A 25546-nucleotide genomic window follows, 5' to 3' on the forward strand; every position below is an offset into this window, starting at 1 on the left:
TGAGAAATGCAGTTACTAATATTTGCAAATATTAAGGATGATTCGAGAAAACGCTCCAAAAGCAACTGAGAAAATGTTCACCTTTTCCTCCAGCCCTGGTAGTGGCGGTAATGAGCCGAAACGCCATTCCTTCCTAAACTAATAGGAGACGAGGAATGGTTGCAGCACTGTCTCTACCTATCTGTCAAGGTGCATACATATAGGTGTAAACAAATTAAATATTAATGGACCCGTCGAGTCTTTTTGTTCAACGCCAGAGGTAAGTGAAACCGAATCTCACCGGCTGAGCTGCTCTAGTATCCTATAGGGCGATGGCTGAAATCCAAATGTCTTCTTACTCCCCATATAAGTGCACAGCGTAGAACATAAACCCGTGACATATACACCCTAAGGAGTGCACTTGTAAAGCAAGCGGGCATTGATTTGGGACACAGCCTTCTGTACTAACCTCTGTTACAGTACACTGAGCTTATTGTTATGTATTATAGAATATAGGTTTTATTTCTTATCGATTGATGATGATGAATTGTTCGAATTGGCATTGATCTAATGAATAGATTTATTTATACATGGTAGTATATAACAAAGCAAACAATGTGCTTAAAAACCTCAGCTTCCCTATAAACCCTAATCATTCATTAAACAACATTGGAGTTTCTGATAGGGTGATGAAGGTGAAGATGGAAGTTGAAGGGGTGATGATAAATGTCAGGGGTGAAGGAAATATTCTGGAGTGAGTTAGATGAAGTGGTAGATGGTGTACCAACAAATGAACGATTGGTGATTGGAGCAGACTTTAATGGGCATGTAGGTGAAGGAAACAGAGGTGATGAGGAGGTGATGGTAGGTATGGTTTTAAGGAGAGGAATGTAGAAGGGCAGATGGTGGTAGATTTTGCTAAAAGGATGGAAATGGCAGTGGTGAACACTTATTTGAAGAAGAAGGAGGATCATAGGGTGACGTATAAGAGCGGAGGAAGGTGCACACAGGTGGACTATGTTCTATGTAGGAGATGCAACCTGAAGGAGATTGGAGACTGTAAGGTGTTGGCAGGGGACAGTGAAGCTATACAGCATCGGAAGGTGGTCTGTGGGATGGTTTTGGAGGTGAAGAAGAAGAGGAGGAGAGTGAGGACTGAAAGAAGAATTAGATGGTGGAAACTGAAGGAGGAAGAGTGTAGTGTGAGGTTCAGGGAAGAGGTCAGACTGGGGCTCGGTGGTGGGTTGATTGAGCAACTACTGCAGAAGTGATGAGGGAGGCAGCTAGACAGGTACTTGGTGTGACAACTGGAAATAATAAGGTAGACAAACAGACGTGGTGGTGGAATAAGGAAGTGCAGGAGAGCAGAAGGAGAAAGAGGTTGGGATAGACAGAGTGATGAGAAAAGTAGGCAGGAGTACAAGGAGATGCGGCAGCAGGTAAAGAGGGATGTGGCGAAAGCCAAGGAAAAGGCATATGGGGAGCTGTATGAGAAGTTGGACACTAAGGAAGGAGAAAATGATTTATACCGATTGGCCAGGCAGAGGAACCGAACTGGGAAGGATGTGCTGCAAGTTAGAGCAATAAAGGATGGAAATGGAAATGTGTTGACTAGTGAGGAGAGTGTGTTGAGAAGATGGAGGGAGTATTTTGAGCAGCTGATGAATGAGAAAAATGAGAGAGAGGGAGAGAGAGAGAGAAGGTTGTATGGTGTGGAGATGTGAAGCAGGAAGTGGATAGGATTAGTAAGGAGGAAGTGAGAGCAGCGATTAAGAGAATTGAGAGTGGAAAGTCAGTTGGACCAGATGACCGTAGAAGCGTGAAGATGTTTAGGAGAGATGGCAGTGGAGTTTTTAACCAGATTGTTTAACAAGATTTTGGAAGGTGAGAAGATGCCTGAGGAATGGAGAAGGAGTGTGCTGTTACCGATCTTTAAGCATAAGGGATATGTGCAGACCTGCAGTAACTACAGGGGAATTAAGTTGATCAGTCACACCATGAAGTTATGAGAAAGAGTAGTGGAAGCCAGGCTGAGAGAAGAGGTGACCATCTGTGAGCAACAGTATGATTTCATGCCGAGGAAGAGCACCACAGACGCATTATTTGATTTGAGGATGTTGATGGAGAAGTATAGAGAAGGACAGAAGGAGTTGCATTGTGTATTTGTGGATTTAGAGAAAGCGTACGACAGAGTGCCAAGAGAGGAGTTGTGGTATTGTATGAGGAAGTCAGGTGTTTCAGAGAAGTATATGAGGGTGGTGCAGGACATGTATAAGGACAGGGGCTACCAGAACGGAAAGAGGAAGGCCAAGGAGGAGGTTTATAGATGTATTGAGGGAAGACATGCAGGTGGTTGGTTTAAAAGAGGAAGATGTAGAGAACAGAGTGGTATGGAGACGGATGATCCGCTTTGGCGCCCCCTAATGGGATCAGCTGAAAGAAGAAGACGCTTATTTGGACAACATTCTATCAACAGCGGTTAAATTTTTCTTGGTACTTTCTGAGTGTATAGAGTTTTCTTTAGATACACAATCAAAATGAGAGCTCAGGGACCATGTAAAAATGAAATTTTCCTCAAAAAACAGTAAAAAACTTTATTCAGATTTGGTTAGTTTATCTGGAGATGATTTAAAAAATACGAGTTTTCTTAACTAGTGGCTTTTCCCACAAACTTGGATGTAAAACCTGTATATCAGGAGTCGTATGATCACATGTTTGGATATTCAATTAGGGTTAAAAAATTCCAGGCATTTTCAAGACTGGAAAATCGCTTGAAATTAATGGGAATAAACTGGGAATTTGCAAAATTGCAGGTTAGCCTATAACAGGGAATTTAGGTGTAGTTGAAAAAAATCTTGCAGGATAATGTTGGTTAACATCACACACACACACACACACACAATTTCCATAAACTCTCCAAAATTCCCATAAATTCTTGGTAAATTTTAATTCTTGGAAATCTAAATTTCCAAGTTGAAATATTTCCAGAAATCCCCAGATGAAGTTCCCATGGAAAGTTTCCAGAAGTTTCCGGAACTTTTCCACCCCTTTGAAAGTAAGAATTCATATTCAGACTGGATTCATTTATCAGGAGATGATTAGAAAGATGAGTTTTTTGCTGGTCGTATTTCCCACAAAATTGGATGTACAAACCTGTATATCAGGGGGTCATAAGATCTCACATTCATAATGGGGTGGTAAAGGAACTGATGTAGAAAAGAGCAACCCTGGTTCTGGAGTGAAAAAAAAGATTTGGATGACAATTTGGAATAGAATTAAACAATCATCCCAAAATATATGAGAAACGTTAGATTTTTTTGTTTCGTAGCTAAGGAAGGGTTTAATATCGGGGACATTGATGCGTTCATTGTTTATACGAAATATGGCAAGAGGACGAAGAAGCATTGTGAAATTTTTGTATTCATAATTTTACAGTTATTGCCCTGGATATGTGATTCCCAATTTTAACAGTCTGAGTGGGTGTGTTTTTGAAGACAGACTATTAGGTATTCTATTGCCTCATTGTAATCAAAATGTAAGTGGTGTACAGCATGCTTTACCAAGACTAGATATGATGCAGGACTAACACATAAGGCATAAGGGCACCCATGAAAATAATGTGGCCAGTCATTTCATCTAAACAAAAGTGAAGGTGGGATTGTCGACCAAATATCCAGCAAGTTTACCAAATTACTTTAGTCCTATAAACCCTCATGATTTGTGATTTTACTTAAGAGAGAAGCTTTTCTTTAAAGTATTTACTCAAAGAAATAATCTTCAGGTCAAGGATGAAAACCTCCAGAACACTAACTGAAAGTTTGTTTCATAACTGTGGTACTTTGTATGCAGAATCTGCTGTAGCCTGCATTTTTCTAGGAACCAACAAAGAGCCTGTACCCTTTTTTATTAAAAATGATCATATCTTAGTAGTATTTTATGATGAATGTAAAATTTTACTTTTGCCCAGGATAGAATTGATATGGATATTTTTTGGTTGTGTTCAGGACTGCCTGCTGCACTCATCGGTACAGGAACATCCAAACAGTAAAACATTACAGTAGTACAACCTGAACTAAGTGTTCCGCATTCCTCATTCTGCACCATGCAATAACATTATATTTCTTATAATGTTTTTACAATTAAATTTTTTTCTGCAATTTGCCACTTTTTACACGTGAGACGTGTTCTGCACAAAGAGCGCTATATTACATTGAGTGATTATTTCTTTACATCATAAATGTAAAAAACTAAATCATGTCTGAGATATTTTTTCCCAATACAAAGCGAATTGTTCCAGTTTTTTAATTTACAAATGCTGTTATTTGCTCTATTTTATAAATGTCTGTGATTTCCATTCATGCATTCGGGGTAGGACTCTCCTTTGACAAAAACTCTCAGCCACTAGCAATATATTCATTCAATATTTATCTCCATATAACCATTTTTGGATAAATGTCCTCATTCACACACCTCATGGCATTATGTCTAGCCAGAACTTTAACCATGCTTTGGTAGATGGTGGTTTAATTACTGTCTGAATGAATTGCCTTAAATACTCCAGAAGTATCTAGTATTTTCCACCTTAATTTGGGAATTGCGACTTTTTGGACAGCTGAACCAGTGCCTCTATTTCCATGAAGTGAATTGAGTACCTTGCAATGCCAAAACACATCTCTAGCATTTACCCTGCCTGTGGGTCACTTGTTTAGATAATCAAAGGGGAAAAAGAGGGTGTATATCATACTTCAGCTAATCTTTGACCTCTAACAGGCTGACAGCCGTCTAGCAACAAACGTGCCGAGTATCTTGGCTTTCTACTACGCTGTAATACCTTCATCGAGGTTAGGATTTAGTAGCCAGGTGTGAGGATGTAGTGTTAATTTATTTGGAAGTTATTTACTTAATCAGCTATTTAGCCTGCAAAACTAAAAAAAAATTGTCACAAATACACAGCCTAGAGGTCAGATAATGCGATGCTGTCCCAGCAACAAGTTACTAGAAATTTCAGGCAACAGAAATTAACCAGACAACTTGCTGACCTTCATACTCCAGGATTTCCCATATATTGCTGGTGGCACCATGTTGGTTTGCTTAGTTTACAAATGAGGTCATGAAAACTCATTATTTTATTTTTAGAAATATTTAAGATTGATTTTTGTTGGTAGTTAATTTGTTCATAAATAATAAAACGTCCATTCAGACATTCATTAGGATCAAATAATCTGTTGCGGATGCCAAAAAACAAAAAGCGATATTGATTATTGGGTTTAACAGCAAGCAAAGAGAGAAAATAAATAAATAAATTGAATGTAGAGATGCAAGTTTGGAAGCAGAAAACTTACTTGGTAACTTTAATTGTGAACTTAATGGAAAAATGGATTTGACTGACGAATTCAGAAACCATAGACTTGGTTTCCCCAGAAACATGTTTATACAAAAGTCTCTGATTATAATTTTTTATTTAAATTTTGTTTTTCCCCCCAGAATTTCACCCTAAGGACAACTTATCATGGAATCAGTAAAGGTCTGTGCTCTCATTTTATTCTTTAATAATAGTTCCTGGTTTTGTTATTTATTAGTAAATTGCAGATACATTGTGTGCATTTTATTTGTGTCGTGATTTTTAACGATTCTGCAGTTATGATATTACCATCACTTCCTCCAGCTAAAGCCCCAATTCACAAACCAGTGCTCAAAAACACAACTGCTGCCAATAGTTGTACCAATAGTTGATTGCTGGAATGATAGTTTTTCCGGGTTGTGTTATACAGTATGAGAGCGGCCTCTAGAGGTGAATCACTGATGTGCGTGCAGTTTGTTGGAAGTGTCTTTATTATTTACTTTAAAAAAATTTTTTATTATGGACCTAACTGTTTTTATTTATTTAGTGTTACTTTTTGTATTACTTTGAATGCATGTCTTATTTTTCTCCGTATTTTTTAAATATAATAAATATATTTATTTTGATTTGATTCAGCTTATTTTTATGATTCAGTTTTTGTAATAAAGTTCATTACTATTGAGGGTTTATTTATTTATTTTTATCCATACCTCCCCCCAAAAAATCAGTTGCTTAATTAGTTATTAGCAAGTACGATCCAACCTAGCTATCGGTATCAGTAAAATCTAATCGGTCGATCTCTATGCCACACTAATTCTTTTATCATTAGAGCGCCCAAGTAATTTCTGTTCTTTGGTGATTAGATTTGTAGGGATGTGAAGACCGAGACGTGCACCACTTTAGATGGTGGGACATCAAGCTCTGAGGAATTAGTCATCCCTGTCGATCTACAGACACTTGTAAAAAAGGAAGAACCCGAATATGAAGGCTATCTCTGTAAGAAGTCCACTGTGTCCCAGTTAAATCTTTTAGCATTACTGCTTATTTTGTGACTGTCACTCTGACTTTCTATGTGAATTTTTGTACTTGTAGGTGGTGATACATCAAGCCCTACAATATGTGTCATATCTTTTGACCAACAGACCCGAGGATTCCAGAGGATAGCCATAAAAGAGGAAGAACCTGAAGATGATGAGTTCCTCTGTAAGATGTCCTTGTTGGTAGCGATGATCAAACAGTTTGTTAGTCAGAGATGTTGCATAGAATGTTTTATCCAGCTGTGGTTTTCCTGCGAACAATTTCTGTTGCCGGAGTAAAAAACAAACAAAAAATATTTGCCTATATTTTGTCTAGAATGTCAGTTACTTTTTTTAATTTACTGTTTATAGAACTGTTGTACGAAGGCATGTTTATACACCCAATTATGTGGTTATACTTAATATAAGCATGATTGTGATTATTTGCAGTCTAGTGTTTTAAATATAAAAACACAATTTACAACCTCAGTTCTAAGAAAAAATGGGTGACACTGTGTAAAATGTAATTATAAACAGTGAGATGATTTGCAATTCTCAGAAACCCATATTTTATTTACAATAGAACACCGAAAACATCAAAAATGTTTAAACTGAGGAAATGTGCCATTTTCAGGAAATAAATAAGGTCATTTTGATTTTGATGATAGGGGATTCTTGCTGCTCAGCAGTTCCAAGTCTCCTTTGTTGTATTTTTTCATTTCATGAGGCGCCAAATGTTTTCTGATGGTAAAAGGTCCAGGCCTTTTCAGCAACTGGACTCTTCTACTCATGCTATTATAATAGCATTCAAGTCATGCTATTATAATAGATGCAGTATGCAGTTAGCATTGTCAGGCTCAAATAGGCAAGGACCTTCTTGAAAAAGAAATGTTCTGCATAGAAGCATTTGTTGCTCTAAAACCTGTATATAGGCTCAGCATTGATCGACCCTTTCCAAATGTGCAAGATGCCCATTCCGCAGTCGCAGCTTTTTAAAATTATAATATTTTTCTAAATATAAATGATTTTTTTTTAAGTTGTTACAATTAACCATTTCATTATAGAATGACTAATGGTGATGTTTCAATGGTATTCACAATCAAATGCAAGACTCTCAAAAAAATTTTTAGTTGGACACAGGAATTTAATTTGTTGCATTGTCTCCTTCCAGACTGTGAGCACTGCAGATCCTCCTTCACTAACAAGTGTGAAGTTCATGGTCCTGCTCTTTATATTTCTGATACCCCTGTTCCCATGGGGGTTACTGACCGTGCCATACAAACGCTTCCACCCAGTCTGGAGGTTCGAATGTCTGATATTCCTGGTGCAGGCTTTGGGGTGTTTAATAAGGGGGAGAATATTCCACTTGGTGCACACTTTGGGCCTTTTGAGGGAGACCTGGTGGACAAGGAGGAAGCCATGAATAGTGGTTATTCTTGGGTGGTGAGTTAATTTAATAATACCTATTTTCCACTTTTTGCAGTAAATGCCAATATTAAAAAATACATGATTTTTGATTAAAAGATGCAATACTTGATGCATTCATTAACAGTCACTATTGTGTGGTCTTGCAGCCAGGTGCTTTTTCACCATGTGCTGTTGCTCTGGTGTTGTCCAATTGTGTGTCAGATGTGAAAGGAGCATGCAAAGGAGTTCTTAGTGATGTGTCGTCATTGAGTTACCTGGGCACTGGTGCATGCTCTGCTTCATCAGACCAGTGCCAATAACTTTTGTTGCAGGCAGTCATCTCTAGGTCCCTCACATTTAAGGACTGTGTATGGGCCTTGCCAGTAAACCAGGGACACTCTTACCTTATCTGACAATTTGGAGATGTATTGTTCTTACTACATGTGCCATTGGGCAATGGGTACCACTTGGTCAATCAACTTCTGCATGATCAGAACATTTTAAAGGGACTGTAGAATCTGTGCAGAACAACAAGTTCTTTTTCTAAAGAGGGGTGCAAGGAGGTGAAGCATGTGAATGCTTTTGGTGTTTCTCATAGAGCAAAGAGGAGTTGGGGTAGAATGAGGTTACCTGAGTTTCATTCTCACTCATCTATTACCTGCTCCAGCATTAGTTGGTCCTTTTGGATCTTCACCTGGCTAAAGAGGAGTTTTTTCAGGAGAAAAAACTACCTTGGGGTATTTGTTTATTCCCATTGATCTGTATCACCTGACAGTTTTCCAGGCAGTTGTTTTCTTTTTGCTCATGACTTGTTAGGTACCCAGCAAAACACAGAAGAGATTGGCTTGGTGTAAGTCACTTTCAGCCTTCAATTCAGCTTCTTTTTCCTGGGCCTGGTAAACTGGATAGACCCAGGGCTGGCTTAGTCAAGGTCTTCTCTGAAGTGTTCTGGCCCCCAAAGTTTTGGTGTGAGTGTGGGTGTCACAGGTAAATCTGTCCAGGCTTATCTGTGGATCAGAGGTGCTAGAAATTCAGGTATCAGAATATGAAAGGCAAATCTGGCTCTCAAGGTGTATTGAAATGAATGGAATTATTGGAACAATGGGAGGGTGACTGGTTCAGTTTTGTGTGGTATAGGTGGGACTGGTTGTTGGGACTATTCTTGGGTTCTGATATGTGGCATATGGCATGTATTTGATATATTCTAAATTCATGCATCTAATATATGATGTATTCTTTTGTAGATAACCAGGAACATGCAGTGTGAGAAATACATTGATGGCCAGAGAGAGATGCACTCTAACTGGATGAGGTGAGGAACAAATTGAATAAATCAGCAAAAGCAAATGCATCATTGCACGCTCCTCAGAAACAAATGAGAGAGTATACCAAATCCCAATCCCAAACACCACCGAATAGTTTTATTCCATTCAAAAGCGTTTGGAACCTTTAGGCAGCATTAAGATACAGCATTTCCAAGAATCACTAAATGAAAACTGGGATCATAAGTAGATTTGACATTTCCAGTTTAGCTACATCTATGTTTTTAGGTTGAATGTCCACTGGCGACATAGGAGGAAGCCCACACAAACATGAGTGAATGTGCACTTCTAAGGGACAGTAACTTAAGCTTAGGCTTGACCAAAACAACAGGAACACTGCATGCAGACACTGGTGCCAGAACCTGTAACATTAAAGAAAAATGTTTTGCAAAACAATTGCGTGAATCACCTTAAAAGTGTTCTCAAGGAACTGCGAATAACATGTTTAAGGTTTTTTTTCCCTGAAGAAATTTACTTTGTGACAGTCTGAAATGCCTTATTGCCGGCTAGTGCCTTAATGCAACCCCATTATATTGAAACTTCTAACTCATGTGAGGTACCTTTCTGGAATGAAAACTTGAGACTTCAGCCTGTATTTCCACCATTTTCTCTTTAGATAGGTAATGCTGAGGTCCCTTGATCTTACCCTCAGATTCTTATACAGGTACTTCAAAAATGTAGGGAAAAAGGGTCCTAATTGCAATGGTTGCCCGCACAAAGCCGTGCCAACGAGTGTCGTGTGAGAAGCTGGTGACAAAATGCACATGGGTCAGGCTGCATTATAGTTTTGCTTGCGTTATTTGTGCCACTGACGAACATTGCTAATAGTCAGCCGACTCAAAGGGATCCGTTTTTTTCTCTAATTGCTTACTCAGTCCCTTTATTTTCCAGGTATGTGAATTGTGCACGTAACGAACAAGAACAAAATCTTGTGGCATTCCAGTATCGAGGAGGCATTCTCTATCGTTGTTGTCAACCCATCAAAACAGGACAAGAACTCTTGATGTGGTACAAAGATGACTATGGGAAAGACCTTGGCCTTGAGTTCGACTACCTCTGGAAGAAAAAATGCTTCTCAAATGGTTACGTACAACCTTAATTTATATTATAACTTCCCACTACACCTCAGCCTGATCATTTTAGATGGTGCATTGATGTGCTATACACAGTTTGCACAAGTAGAACTGCATGATGGCCTCAAGTTATGAAAGTGCCATCATTGTGTTTCTGAGGCAGGTGGTCTGAAATAGACCTTAAAGTAGGATCAGACAACATTCTCTAAAGAAAGTCCACTATCAGTATGCTTCTGTTATACTTTAGTAAGAAAATCCAATGAGAGGCCTTTAGGGTACCAATAGGGGTATAGTTGTCCTATTGGTAGCTGTCTTGAAGCTTAGGAGTGAGCACAAACAGAACAAGATGTGACAAATTTCTGTACATCCTAGTGGAGACTAGGCCATTAAAAGCAATGGCAGGCTGGTAATATATTTGATAAATGTACATTTTCTCAGGATGATTGTAATTTGGTATCCGAATTTTGCTACCCAGTAAACCAATGTTGATTTATTCATTGATATAGAATTCAAAGTACTTGAATGGACTTTGAGTCATGGACTTTGGACCCAAAGGTCATGAGTTTAAATCCCAGCCATACCAAGTTGCCACTTCTGGGCCCCCGTGCAAGGCCCTTAACCCAATAGTTCCTCAGTTGTATGAATGAGTTAAATGCAAGTCACTCTGCATAAGGTGGTCTTCCAAATGTTATAAATGTATATGCTTTAAATGTAATTTCTGCTGCTGGTCTGGATTGGTACCTCATAACTGATCTCCCAAAGGACAGGAGCAACCAAATTGTTGGATCATCCTGAAATCATAATCTCATAAAATTATTATTTTATTTACCATTATTGGAATATGTTTTTTAGGAATTGGAGACACTTGATTAGGATTTATTGTTATTATTAGGAGATCAAAGAGTGATTGAACAATGTGCAACAGTGACTGTTTCCCAATGGTTAGCTTGATTGTGTGGTTTTCCTAATTGCAAAAAAATCACAAGTTCTCTCTGAGCTAAAACAAACATCTACCACAGGACTACTTAGGGCTTTCCTTTTAAGCTTCCTAACCTAAGGTCAATATAAGCAGGCTCATTAGAAATACAGCTCAGTAGAAAATACAGGCTCAAAGAAAAATACTTATTGTCAGCCAGTTTGTTGTTAGTCTGTATATGGCACCTTGAAGTTACAGTTTGCAAGATCATAAATTGTAGTTTTGCTGTCAACTACTCACACGTGGATTTAAATATTTACAGGTAGTCCCGTAGTTACGATGGATATGCTTTACAATGACACCGTCGTAACTTGAAAATAAGTGGAGACATGGCCTAGCCTACCCATCTCACAAGGTGAGAGATGTGTACATCCTGGCAGCGTCCCAATGTAACATACAAAAATGAAAATGGCATGGGAAAATAATTTCATATCGCTATTGTTGTCGTAAGATAAAAAGATTTGAGGTTGAACCATCATAATCCGGGGACTGCCTTTATTGAATTATCTTTTTGGGGAACTGCTCTAGTGTTCTAAAAACTTGGGATTGTTTTGTTTCTTTTCGCAGTGACTTTCTAATACTTAAAATTTTTGTACCCCAGAAATGAATGACGCCATGCTGCAAGTCTTCTCCTACTTCCAGTTTTCAATTTCCTATACTTCTCAAATTTACCTTGACAATATATAATTACAAATCACCACGCAAAACATATGCTAATGGTATTGAGTGAAAATAAGTGGTAATGTGATCCATGCAGAAAAACTTCAGTAGACAGCAACCATCCATTGGTTCGGTCCACACTAGCACCGCTCAAAGGCAAAAATACAAATATCGTTGCTCAGACTGTGGAAAAAAACACCACCTTGGGAAGAAAGCCTATAATTGAAAAGGTACCTATACCTTAGGTACCTATCTTATTTCAGACAACTGGGCCCCCTCCAACAACACCGGCACATTCACGCTGGTGAGCAGAGTTTTACCTGCCAGAGTTGTCTCCAAATACACTGGCGCATTTATACCAGAGAGAAGTGTCACTGCTGCCTAGAGTGTGGGAAGAATTTCATTTTCCATCTCAGAACACACCAGGGTGTTCACACAGGAAAGAAGCTGTATCATTGCTTAAAGTGTGAGAAAATTTCCCATATGCAGTATATAGTTGGATATACTATGTTTGCATACTTTATTTATCTACATTTACACACTATCAATTTCAAAATAGTCCTATTCACAGCAATTCAGCGCTCCCAGCGTTCCTGCCACTTCTGGAATATGTCCTCGAAATCTTCTTTTCTAATCGTGTCAAGCATCTTTTGGGATTCGACCAAAACTGCCACCTTTCATCTTCGCTGCTCTCATTGTGGAAAGGGGTTTAATAAATGCAGGGTTTTTCGATGACACACATAGGGAAGTGGTATTCATGTTCACAGTGTGGACAAAGATATAATTATAATCAATACATTCAAGAAACACAAGTGCACCAATATGGAGCGTTCCGCTTGTGCTACATGATTATACATTTCTGAAACTATAGTACTCAGCAGTCAGTTCAAACAAAACTTTACCATAGAATGCAAATAATATATGTTTTTTCTTTTTGTTTTACATTAACAACAGAAATTTGCTTGATAAACTTGTAGTATTCACATCGCTTTACTTTTTCCACGTTTTATGATGTTACAGCTTTGTTCCAAAAAAGATTCATTATTTTTCTAAACATTCTACAAACAATACGGCATAATGACAACGTTAAAGTTTGTTTGAAATCTTTGGATTTCTCTGGATGGGAACATCAGTGCACAGCCATTTTCAGATCTCTTCAGTGATGTTCAATCAGGTTCAAGTCTGGGCCATTACATTCACAGAGTTGTCCTGTAGACACTCCTTTGTTATCTTGGCTGTGTGCTTAGTGTGCTTTGTCCTGATGGAAGATGAACTGTCACCCCAGTCTTAGGTCCAGAGAGCTCTGGAGCATGTTTTCATCAAGGACGTCTCTGTACATGGCTGCATTCATCTTTCGCTCAATCTATGACAAGTCTCCCAGTTCCTGCCACTGAAAAACATCCCCACAGCATGATGCTTCCACCACCATGCTTCACTGTAGGGATAATATTGGCCAGGTGATGAGCGGTGCCTGGTTTCCTCCAGACATGACGCTTGGCATTCAGGCCAAAGAGTACAAACTTTGTTTCTCAGGGTCTGAGAGTCCTTCAGGTACCTTTAAGTAGACTCCAGGCAGGCTGTCATTTGCCTTATACTGAGGAGTCTTCTGTCTGGCCACTTTACATATTACACTTTACCATACAGGCCTAATTGATGGAGTGCTGCAGAAAAGGTTGTTCTTATGGAAGGTTCTCCTCTCTTTACAGAGAATATCAGTTTCTTGGTCGCCTCCCTAAGGCCCTTCTCCCCCAATCACTCAGTTTGGCCAGGCAGCCCGCTCTAGGAAGAGTCCTGGTTGTTACAAAACTACTATTTATGAATGATTGAGGCCATTGTGCTCATTGGGACCTTCAATGCTGCAGAAATTTTCCTGTACCCTTCCCCAGATCTGTGCCTCGATACAATCCTGTCTCTGAGGTCTACAAACAATTTCTTAGACTTTATGGCTTGATTTGTGCTCTGACATGAACTGTTAACTGTGGGACCTTCTATAAACGGACTCCAAACAAGTTGTAGAAACATCTCATAGATGATCAGTGGAAACAGGATGTACCTGAGGTACATGTGACCTTTGTTCACTTTTTCATTTTTAATAAATTTGCAAAGATTTCAGACAAGCATCTTTCATGTTTTCATTATGGGGTATTTTTTTGGAGAGTTTTAATAATAATAATGAATTGGATCCATTTTGGAATAAGGCTGTATCATAACAAAATTTGGAAAAAGTAAAGCGCTGTGAATACTTTCTGGATGTACTGAATAGTGAACAGTGGTCTTGGGTGCCTCTGGTGGATCTGCATCCTATTCCTGGAATGTCATGACCCTAATTAGCTAAAGTGGTCACTGAGGCTGAATAAATGAATAGTTATTCCTATGCATTGTATAATCCTATATATGTATACATACAAGTAGTCCCTGATCGAGATGCACTACAATTACATTATAGAAACTTATAAATATAGTAAGACTAGACATGCCACTAAGAAATTATCAGTATGTGGTAGTATACTGTAATGTGTTAATAGTTTAACATATTTTATAAATATATATATATAAAAACTACACAGTATATATGTGTGTTAGCGAGGGCATTGACTAGCATCATTATGCTTCAACATCTGCCTGCCGTGTAAAATGTAAAATATTTTTACAATTGTCATATTGCTATCGTCATCGCAAGACGAAAATTTTTATTTCGGGGACTACATGTATGTACAGGGTGACGCGGGGAAACAGGAATTTTGTAACTAGAAGTTGGTGACCCTGGGGAGTCGCCAATTGCTTGGAACCTGTGCAAGCTTGATTAGAACCCCTTGCCATTAGGATGGATGGATAGATGGACGGATTCCAGCTGTATCCACAAACCTGTGCAACAAGGCATGCAATAAATCCTAAAAGAATAATAAACTTAAGTTGTGCAGTCCTGAAGTCCTGTGCAAGTCAGTGTTTTAGGAAATCCTGTGTAAACCCGAGTGTTAAGGTGCATAATGTACAGTGTGTAGTACAGTTCAGAACAGTGAGGAAATAACCCCAGAGTGGAATTTAAGAGCCGCATGACATGGGGGAGATACGACCTCCTCAGTCTATCCGTAGAGCTGGGCAGTGACAGCAGCCTGTCACTGAAGCTGCCTCTCTGCCTGGAGATGATGCTGTGCAGTGGATTGTCCAGTGATTGACACAAGCCTGTTTAGCGGCCATCTCTCTGCCACATATGTCAAGCAGTCCAGCTCTGAGCCCACAACCAAACCCACTTTCCTCACCCGCTTGTCCAGACGTGAGGCATCCTTCTTCGTGATGCTGCCTCCCCAGCACACCGCCACATAGAAGAGGGCACTCACCACAACACTGCTAATGGAGCAGCGGAGTGGTGCGCAACGAGCGTTTGCTTTAAAAACTTTTATAAGAATGGTGACCACGAAATTTGTCCGTCATTATCAGTTAGGACGATGATCGTGATCCTTCTGCTAATGCAATTACAACATGGGATGTAATACAACCAGGTGGTGTTGGAATGACATTCAGACCAGAGAATATTGAGGCTGTTTGAACTGCCATCGTAAGGAGCCCTCGCTGCCCCATCAGCTCACACGCATTCACTTTTTTCTCCGAAATTACAAAACCATGTTGTAATCGCACGACGACCTAAATGGTAACGACACCAGAATTCCATTTGTGCAGCACACTATCACTATTTAGTGAAAAACAAAAGAAGTTTTTTCAGTGAATGCTCGTTGGACACTACTCCACTTCTCCATTGTAACTAATGGCAGGGAATTCCAAACGAGCTCAAACCGGCTCCAAACAATTGCTGACGCACCAGTGTCGCCAACTCCTGGTTTCAGAATTCCCTGTTTACTTGTGCCCCATGTATTTTATTTGCTGTTTCCAAATGTTAAGTATACTTTTTTTTCACTAGCAGAGGGCATTGTTCATTTGATTTTCAAACCGAATTCGACAATTCTTCAATTATTATAACTTTTTTTAAATAGATCACCATGGTAATGGTAGAAAGCTGAGTGACATTAAGGGTTACTAATCCTTTTTATTTTTTTATGCTTCAGAAATGAACCATGCCCTGCTGCAAGTGGTCTTCTGCTCCTGGTGTCATCTTTCCTACACATCTCAAAATTACCTTGACACTCACATAAGGAGAAGCCACAATGAAGAGCATGTGAGATGTGTGCTGAATGAAACTGAGAATTGTGGAAATGTGATGCCCGTAGAAAGCTCCAATATTCAGCAAAAATGCTCTGATGGGGTTCGGCTTGGCAATACACATGGACAAATGCAGTATGAAATCTGCACGTCAAACCCTGAGAAGAAATTAATGAATCTCCATAATCTCAGTAAGCAAGAGTGTGTGACAGCAAAGCCATTTCCTTGCTCTGAATGCGGAAAGAGTTTTAAGACGAAGAGCGGCCTTCGGCGGCACCATCGCATCCATACGGGAGAGAAGCCGTATCAGTGCTCTCAATGCGGAAAGCGTTTTAATAAATCCAGCGTTTTACAACAACACAAGTATCTTCACATGGAGGAAAGGCCATATTCCTGCTCACACTGTGGAAAGGGATTTATTAAAAAGTGCGATTTACAGCGACACCATCGCGTTCACACCGGAGAGAAACCGTATCGTTGCTCAGAGTGTGACAAGAGTTTCATTGATCAGGGTGGTCTGACGAAACACCAGCGTGTTCACACGGGAGAAAAACCCTACTGTTGCTCAGATTGTGGGAAGCGATTATGTGACCTGCGTAGCTACAAGGAGCACCGACTCATTCACACAGACGAAAAGCCGTTCCAGTGCTCGCAGTGCGGGAAACGTTTTAGACGGGAGCGTCAATTCAAAGAGCATCAGCGCCTTCACACGGGAGGGAAACCATATCTCTGCTCGCAGTGTGGAAAAATGTTCAATAAACGCAGTCACCTACAAAGTCATCAGCATATTCACACGGGAGAGAAAGCGTTTCATTGTACACACTGTGGGAAGAGTTTTGCCCATAAGTATACGCTCATAAAACACCAGCGTCTTCACACGGGAGAGAAGCCGTATTACTGTTCACAGTGTGGAAAGAGCTATGGGTATTTAAGTACATTTAGGAAACACAAGTGCACCGACATGGAGCATTCCACTGGTGCTACATGAGCTTCAAACAAAACTTTATTATTGCTGTTTAATACTCACATCCTTACACATTTTCTGGTCCATATTGTTTACAGAAAGAGTTTTTGTTTAGAAGGAAAGCAGTTTTTATGGAACAGCCTGGTGTTCCTGGAATAAGACCCAGATCCATCATGACCTTAACCAGCATAAAGTAGCCACTGGATAGTTCATACACCATATAGCCAAAAGTATTAAGACACTTGACCTTTCTAGCCGTATGAGGTTCTTCCCCAAACTGTTACCACAAACTTAGAGGCACACATTTGTATACAATGTTTTTGAATGTGGTAGCATTCAAATCTCCCTCCATGCTCCATGATGATACGGTTTACATGGGTTGGAGTGGAAGATCTTAAGTAGCCCTTATTCATTCATCCATCCATCCATCCATACATACATATATGTCTACATCCTTATACAGTATCTCAAAAAAGTGAGTGCACCCCTCAGATTTCAGCAACCTTTTTAGTATATCTTCTCAAAGGGACAATACTATAGAAATGGAACGTGGCTATATTTTAGTCAGTGTGCAGCTTGTATAGCTGTCCTCTGAAAATAACTCAACATACAGTTAATGTCTAAATAGCTGACAACAAAAGTGAGTACACCAATATTTTGTGTGAGCCCCATTGCTATCTAACACTGCCTCAATCCTCCTGTGCATTGAATTCACCAGAGCTACACAGGTTGTTGCTGGGATCCTCTTCCACTCCTCCATAATGACATCACGGAGCTGCGGAATGTTAGACACATGGCGCTTCTTCACCTTTCACACCACCTCGAGGATCATTAGCACGGTCAAACAGCAGACAGATCATTTTCCTGCTCTCACTCTGGAAAGAGGTTTTATGAATCCAATGTTTTACAAAGACACCAGCATATTTACACTGGGGAAAAGCGCTATCAGTGCTCGCAATGTGGCAAAAGGTTTATTGAGCAGAGCCATCTTTGAAAACACCAGCCCGTCCATACGGGGGAGAAAAAGTTCCATTGTACAAAGTGTAGGAAGCGTTTTGCTTATACGAACAGTCTGAAAACACACCAGTGCTCACACAGAGGAGAGAAGTTGTTTAATACAGCCAGCATTTTTAAAGCAGCACCAGCGCATCCACACGGGGGAGAAGCCGTATTACTGCTCACAGTGTGCGAAAAGGTTTAACGAACATCGATCTTTGGAAACAGCCCGTTCCTACCGGAATGAAACTTCCATAGTGCGCACTGCAGGAGAAATGTTGCTTATGAAAGTACTCTCAAAACACCCCAGTGCATTTACACGGGGAAGAAGCTGTACTACTGCTCACAGTGTGGGAAAAAAACAATTATTTAAGTACATTTAAGAAACACAAGTGCACCGACACAAGGATTCAGCTTGTGCTACAAGAGCTTCAAATTCAGAAACTAAAGAATTCAGCTGTCATTTAAAACAAACTCTTTATTATTGCTGTTAAATGCTTAAAAACAACGGCGAAGAGTGTGTTAAACTGCACTTCATGTAACATTCTTTTAGTCCACCAGTCTATAGGGAACCATAATCTTGCCTTATGTCTGGTGTCGACGGAAGCTGAAAGAATAAATAGTTATTCGTTATACAGACAAATGTTTTGGGACCCCGTGACTTTCAACCATATGAGGTTCTCCCACAAACTGTTACCACCAAGTTGGAGGCACACAGTTGCAAAGTATGTCTTGTATGTGGTAGTATTACATTTTAGGGAGAAGCCAAAAGAAAGACATTAGACTGTAAATTGTAAATAAAACACAAGGCAATGATTTGCAAATCTCAAACCCACATTTTATTCACAATCGAACATAGAAAACATCAAAGGTTTAAACTTAGACTATATGTACCATTATAAGGGGAAAAAAAATTATTTAGATTTTTATGGCTGCAACAAGTCTCAAAAAGGTTTTGACAGGGACATCTTTACCAGTGTTGCATCATGCCTTTTGTCTGTATACATATGGGAACTGATGAGCCCACTTTCTGAAGTTTTGGGAGAGAAATGTCCCATATGCGTCTGATACAGGATTCTAGCTGCTTAACAGTTCTGGGTGCCCTTTATTTTTCTTTTTATGATGGACCAACTGTTTCCAAATGGTGAAATGTCTAGACTGGCAGGTCAGTTCAGCACCTGGCCTCTTCTACTACAAAGTCATGCTATTGTAATAGATGCAGTATGCAGTTAGCATTGTCTTGCTCATACTGCATATGCAAGGCCTTCCCTGAAAAATATGTTTTCGACATGGAAGTATTAGTTGCTCTAAAACCTGTATATACCATACCATCAGAGATACGGCTTTTTGAACTAAACGCTGATAAGCCAGATGGTCCCGCTCCTCTTTAGTCTGGAGGATGTGGTGTCCATGGTTTCCAAATAGAAATGAACATTTTGATTTGTCTGACTACAGAATTGGCTTCCACTTTGCCACTTTACATTTTAAATAAGCTTTGGCCCATAGAGGATGTCACCTTTTTAACTTATTAAAATGCCTATGCAGTGTTTTCTATGTTCTATTGTGAATAAAATATAGGCTTGTTAGATTATTGGATGGTTGCACTCTGTTTTTGTTTACATTTTACAGTGTCCTAACATTTTTGGAATTGGTGTTGTATAATATTAAGTGTACTATGTTCAATGTACTTTTTTCACTAGCAGAGGGCATTGTTTATTTCTTTTCAAACAGAATTTTCAAACCATTTGGTTTTAGCAGCCATTAAAAATATTCTTCATCTAAACAGCTTTTATGATTTATTTTTTTTCCCCCCATAGTTCACAAGGGTAGTGGTAAATATATGGGTCACATTGTAGGTAACTAATCCTTTACATTTTTTTTATGCTTAAGAAATGAACCATGCCCTGCTGCAAGTGGTCTTCTGCTCCTGGTTTCATCTCAAAATTACCTTGACACTCACATAAGTAGAAGTCACAGCGAGGAACATGGGAGATTGCTAAATAATAATGATATGATGCTCACAGAAAGCTCCAATATTCAGCAAACATGCTCTGGTGCTCTTCAGATTGGCATTACGCATGGGCAAATGCAGCAAGAAATGCTCATTAAAACTTGAGAAGGAATTTATAAATCTCCATAATCACAAGTGGGTCCAAACAAGAGTACCACTGCTCAGAGTGTGACCGGAATTTCACTGATCAAGGTACTCTAATAAAACACCAGCGTATTTCCACAGGAGAAAAACCCTTCAATTGCTCCGAATGTGGAAAGTGGTTTAGTGAATGGAGTACTTACAGAAACCACTGGCTCATTCACACGGACAAGATGCCATTTCAGTGCTCGCAGTGCGGAATGCATTTCAGGCAAGAGCGTCAAGTCAAAGAGCATCAGCGCATTCACACCGGGGAGAAACCGTATCTTTGCTAGCAGTGTGGCAATAGTTTCAATGAAAGCGGTACCCTACAGAGACACCAGCGTGTTCATCTTACATTCCAGTGCTCATGTTAGTTCTCACTTTCCAGTGTTCTGCGATGTTTAAAGATTTATGATCACACTCTTCATGTCACCCAAATGAGGATGGGTTCCCCTTTTGAGTCTGGTTCCTTTCAAGGTTTTTTCCTCATAACATCTAAGGGAGCTTTTTCCTTGCCACAGTCGCCATTGGCTTGCTCATCATGGATTAATGCACTCCATTCACCTTAACTCTCAAGATTCCTTGGTGGTCTAGTGGTTAGGATGCGGTGAAAAAACAAAAACAACAATAGTTAAACCAGCCCATCTGGATGCCAACAACATGCCAGACCCCCCCCCCCCCCCCCTCCAAATCCTCATGTCTGATATGATCATCAGCTGAAGCCCTTCACCTGTATCTGCATGATTCCTGCATTATGCAGTGCCACATGATTGCCTGATTGCGAAGGAGCAGGTGTACAGGTTTTGCTATTAATGTAGCCTGTGAATATTTGTACAGTATATCTCTAGTATTTTATGCTCCTTGAATAAAGTTGGCTTCCTACTTGAAAATGATATATACCCTTTTGTTTTTTATTTCATTCCAATAATATTTCATATATACTCCAACCAGGCATAACTTTATGGCCAACTGACTAATATTGTGTTGGTCCCCCCCTTTTGCTGCTTTTGCTTGCCCTTTTACTGTCCTGACACGTTGAGTATTAACAGTATCAACTTTTTCAGCAATTTGAGCCCGCATGCTGAAAAAGTGTGTGCACCCCTGATATATAGCATTCATGGATTTTTTTCTATTTTAAGTGACTTGGCCACCATCCTCAGTGTTCCCTATCCCCATAGTGATCTTTCAAGAGCAACATAAAGTCATTTCTTATGATGATTAATTGATTAAATGTATATTTATTCAGTAGTAAATTGTCCCTTCCATTTACAGACCTTGGGTGTAAGCCTGTCTTTTATTATCTCTGGATGATGTTTTTTTGCTTTCCAGCAGAGGGCATAGTTCATGTGCTTTCCAAGCAGTATGCTCAAGACAATTGGTTTTAGCTGGTAGCAAAAAGTTTTCAAAACCAAACAGCACTTGTAATCATTTTTGAGAACGTTGTGATCAGTGGTAAAATAAAAATTAAAAAAAAAATTAAATTCAAGCCGTTTGTTTCATGTGAGTTACTAATCATTTCATTTTTTATGCTCCAGAAATGAATGATGGCCTGCTGCAGCTTTTCTCCTGCTCCTGGTGTCAACTTACTTACACATCTCAAATATACCTTAACGATCACATAAGGAGAAGCCACAGTGAGGAAAATGAGAGATCGTTAAGTTCAATGGAAATGCAAAATGACAATGCGATCTCCACAGGAAGCTCGAACGCTGAGCCAACATGCTCTGGTACTTTTGACCCCGCTCATGGACAAAATCAGAAAGGACTCCATCACTGCTCAAGCTGTGAGACGGATTTTACGAATCTCCATAATCTTACTAAACACCAGTGTGGCCATGCAAGACAGAAATTTCCTTGCTTACAATGTGGTAAGAGTTTCAATTACCAGAGTCATCTCCAGCAGCATCAGCACATTCACACGGGAGAGAAGCCTTACCAGTGTTCAGAGTGTGGCAAGAGCTTTAATAACAGGAGTAATTATAAACAACACCAGCGCATTCACACGGGAGAGAAGCCGTGTCGGTGCTCGCACTGCGGAAAGAGTTTTACTTACCGGAGTCATCTCCGAAAGCATCAGCACATTCATACAGGAGAGAAGCTGTATCACTGTTTAGAGTGTGGCAAGAGCTTTAACAACAGGAGCAACTACAGACAACACCAGCGCATTCACACCGGAGAGAAGCCGTGTCAGTGCTCGCAGTGTGGAAAGAGTTTTACTTTCCAGAGTCACCTTCAACAGCATCAGCAGATTCACACCGGAGAGAAGCCGTACCTGTGCTCCGAGTGTGGGGCGAGTTTCAATAAGAAAAGCACTCTGCAAAGGCACCGGCTCATTCACACTGGCGAGAAACCGCACCAGTGCTCACAGTGTGGGAAGGGTTTTATATCGTTGAGCAATCTCAAGGATCACGAGCGCATTCACACCGGAGAAAAGCCCTATCACTGCTTACACTGTGAGAAAAGTTTTATATCTCTGGGCAATCTCAAAGATCACGAGCGCATTCACACCGGAGAGAAGCCCTATCAGTGCTCGCAGTGTGGCAAGAGTTTTAGTAAGCAAGGTCATCTCCGGAATCATCAGCGAATCCATACAGGAGAGAAGCCGTTTCAGTGTTTGCAGTGCGGGAAGAGCTTTAATCAAAAGAGCAATCTGCAAAAACACCAGCGCGTTCATACGGAAGAGAAGCCATATCACTGCTCACAGTGCGGGAAAAGCTTTGATCATCAGAGTGATCTGAAACAACACCAGCATGCTCATACTGAAGACAAGCCGTACCCCTGCTTACAGTGTGGGAAGAGATTTACCTACTTCAATGCATTCAGGAACCATAAGTGCACCAACATGAAGTAGGGCATTTATGCAGTCATATCTATAGACAGTTGTATGCGAATGTTTGGTCAGCTCTGGTCAAATTAAATATTCTTTTCATCGTTGATGGAAAAAAAAAACCTTGGCAGCAACCAAGATAGAAACATCTTCTGTACATAATAATAGGCAGGTCATTTTTAATTAGATGAACATCACACAAAAAAATGTTGTTGTCAACCTGGCATGTGCAAAACTTTTGAAACCCTGCTAAGGCACTTAGCGCCCCACAACCCAGACCTTCCAAACACTGCTTGTAGCCACCTGAACCGCTTCTTTAATGAAAATTCTTCGACTCTTCCTTATGAACGCTTCTAAACTCAGGCATAACTTTATAGCTACATTGTGTTGGTTCCCCTTCTGGACCAAAACAGGCCTGACCCGTCAAGCATTAACAGCATTAACTTCTTCAGCAGATTCAGCTACAGTTGCTCATCCGTTAGCTCGGACCACATGGGCCAGTCTTCGGTCCCTACGTGCATCAATGAGCCTTGGCCACCCATGACCTTGTTGCCAGGTTCACCACTGTTCATTCCTCTGTCCAACTTTGATAAATACTGACCACTGCAGACCGGAAACATACCACAAGAGTCACAAGGGAGATTCAGAAAGGTTGCATTACTTTTAGCAATAGCTAGAAAAGTGTTGTAGATCCCATTATCTCTTCTTCCGGTTCTTGGCTGGTTCTTGCATCCCATTTGCTGTCAGAATTCCCTATTATTAAATATTGGAATCCCTTCTTGTATCTTAATTTTCTCTGGGAGTGACTTCCACACATCAGCTAAACAGAATGAATCTACACTCGTTCTTTTCATTGTCGCCTTTTTTCATCAAATGCTGCTTGTACTTTTTGGCCATTGACTTCCATTTTTAAAATCATTAGTCCACAGCCGTTTCCAAAATGCCTCTGACTTATTTAGAGGTTATTTAATGTACATCAGAATGTTGACATTTGTGGTAAGGGCGCAGGTAAGATTTCACTTGATTCTTCCATTTTTTTTGGAACTCTTCCTGCACATTAATGGGAGATTTCTGGCAGAATTTTGGCGGAATCTTGCCTTGATTTACACATGTTCCCCTTAGTTGCCATTTGTAATGAAGGACAGTGGAAATTGTGCAGTGGTGACCATTGTTCATCTTCTTTCGGCTTCTCCCATTAGGGGGCGCCACAGCAGATCATCCTTCTCCATACCCCCCTGTCCTCTACATCTGCCTCTTTCAAACCAACTACCTCCATGTCTTCCCTCACCACATCCATAAACCCCCTCCTCCTTGGTCTTCCTCTTTGCCTCCTTCCTGGTGGCTCCATCCTCAGCATTCTCTTACCGATATACCCCATGTCCCTCCTCTGCACATGTCCAAACCATCTCAATCTCATCTCCCTCACTTTGTCTCCAAAATGTCCTACATGTGCTGTCCCTCTAATAAACTCCTTTCTAATCCTGTCCATCCTCATCACTTCCAACAAAAACCTCAACATCTTCAGCTCTGCTACCTCCAGCGCCACCTCCTGTCTTTTTGGACAATAACAATGTAAATGTAATTCGTTCCTGTACTTAAGTAGCTTTTTTTGTACTTTACTGAAGTATCAGGGGAGAGCTGTTTCGATTTTTGCTTGGTGGTATCTACTTAGCACTAACGTACAGTTCAGCATCAGAGCAACAGCAAGCATTTTGGGAGAATAAATGATGGAAGAAACTCCTGACCCTAACTTGCCACAACACCCGTGGCCTAGGGATTTATTCTTTGATGGAGATTTTTAAGCACTTTTGTACCTTGCTCTGGATAAGGGCATCTGTTAAATTGCCTAAGTGTAATCCTAGCACCACCAACTAAGCCCTTGCCACTGCATGGGGCATTGAGCAAGGCCCTAAACTGCTCAGTTGTATAAATGAAATAATTGTGCATCACTCTGGATAAGGGGGTCCTCCAAATGTCACAATGTAAATAGGTTCTAACTACAACTGGAACGGTTTACAAAAGTTTGCTCATGCCAGTTATATTTTTTGCTTATTTTCTTAATTCATCAAATATATGCAAAGTAACTGTGCATTAACACTTGCAGAAAAAAATATCTTCCAATACATTTGTAGCAGTACATGTGTTTACTTCGTTTATACCATTACAAATTGAGTAAAATACATAATGTGGAACAAGGTGCCCAGAGATTTTGCATTTAACTGTACAGACATGTTTGTGCTGAAGTGTCGAGTACGTATACTATATATATTGAGGTTATTCAATGCAATTTATGAATTGATCATTTAAACACTTTGTATATAAATAAGTGCCCATGAATCAGTAGATTGAAGATGCTAGGACCTCATTTTCCCCATTCTCATATTTATATCCTCAACTGGAGCTCTTGACTAGCATTTGCATGAATTTTGTTCCACATGATTGAATAATTGCATGAAAGAGCAGATGTACAGCTTTTTCTGGTTAAGTGGCCAGTGAATGTATGCATATCAGTAGTATTTAATGTTCTTGGAATAAAGTTGGCTCGCTACTTTAAAATTACATTCTGTTTCTTCATTTTATTTGAATTCAATTGCAAATATAATGAATACATATTCATATATTGATTCCACTGCAAATCCTCCTGGAAAAGGTCCCCCTTTGCTTACCTGAAGTATTAAAAAAATAGAAAATTTAAT

General features: G+C 39.9%; 1 protein-coding gene across 4 annotated transcripts; it reads left to right on the plus strand.

Moving 5' to 3' along the window:
- Positions 1-84: 84 nt before the first annotated feature.
- LOC310729063 (histone-lysine N-methyltransferase PRDM9-like) lies at positions 85-25406 on the plus strand. 4 transcript variants are annotated; one of them, XR_014534442.1, is made up of 9 exons: positions 85-259; positions 5464-5503; positions 6184-6316; positions 6413-6523; positions 7508-7779; positions 8988-9055; positions 9957-10147; positions 21559-23781; positions 24625-25406. XR_014534442.1 is itself a non-coding variant. In XM_083547060.1 (8 exons), exons 2-8 carry the CDS (start codon positions 5489-5491, stop codon positions 16915-16917), a joined length of 1872 nt encoding a protein of 623 aa, XP_083403186.1. In that variant the 5' UTR covers positions 85-259; positions 5464-5488; the 3' UTR covers positions 16918-18000. The 4 variants fall into 4 exon arrangements, 3 of the variants coding, with proteins under 3 accessions (XP_083403186.1, XP_083403184.1, XP_083403185.1); XM_083547060.1 differs by lacking the exons at positions 21559-23781; positions 24625-25406 and adding an exon at positions 15836-18000; XM_083547058.1 differs by lacking the exon at positions 85-259 and having other exon boundaries at positions 4920-5503; positions 21559-25406.
- Positions 25407-25546: the final 140 nt, after the last annotated feature.

This window comes from Silurus aristotelis (assembly GCF_946808225.1).
Source record: "Silurus aristotelis genome assembly, chromosome: 7".
Classification (NCBI taxonomy): domain Eukaryota; kingdom Metazoa; phylum Chordata; class Actinopteri; order Siluriformes; family Siluridae; genus Silurus; species Silurus aristotelis.

Bases quoted from the DNA above. Each gene is read 5' to 3' on its own strand.
- LOC310729063 (XM_083547058.1), top strand. The intron at 7,780-8,987 runs GTGAGTTAATTT...ATTCTTTTGTAG, and splicing joins ATAGTGGTTATTCTTGGGTG to ATAACCAGGAACATGCAGTG. The intron at 10,148-21,558 runs GTTACGTACAAC...TTTATGCTCCAG, and splicing joins GAAAAAATGCTTCTCAAATG to AAATGAATGATGGCCTGCTG.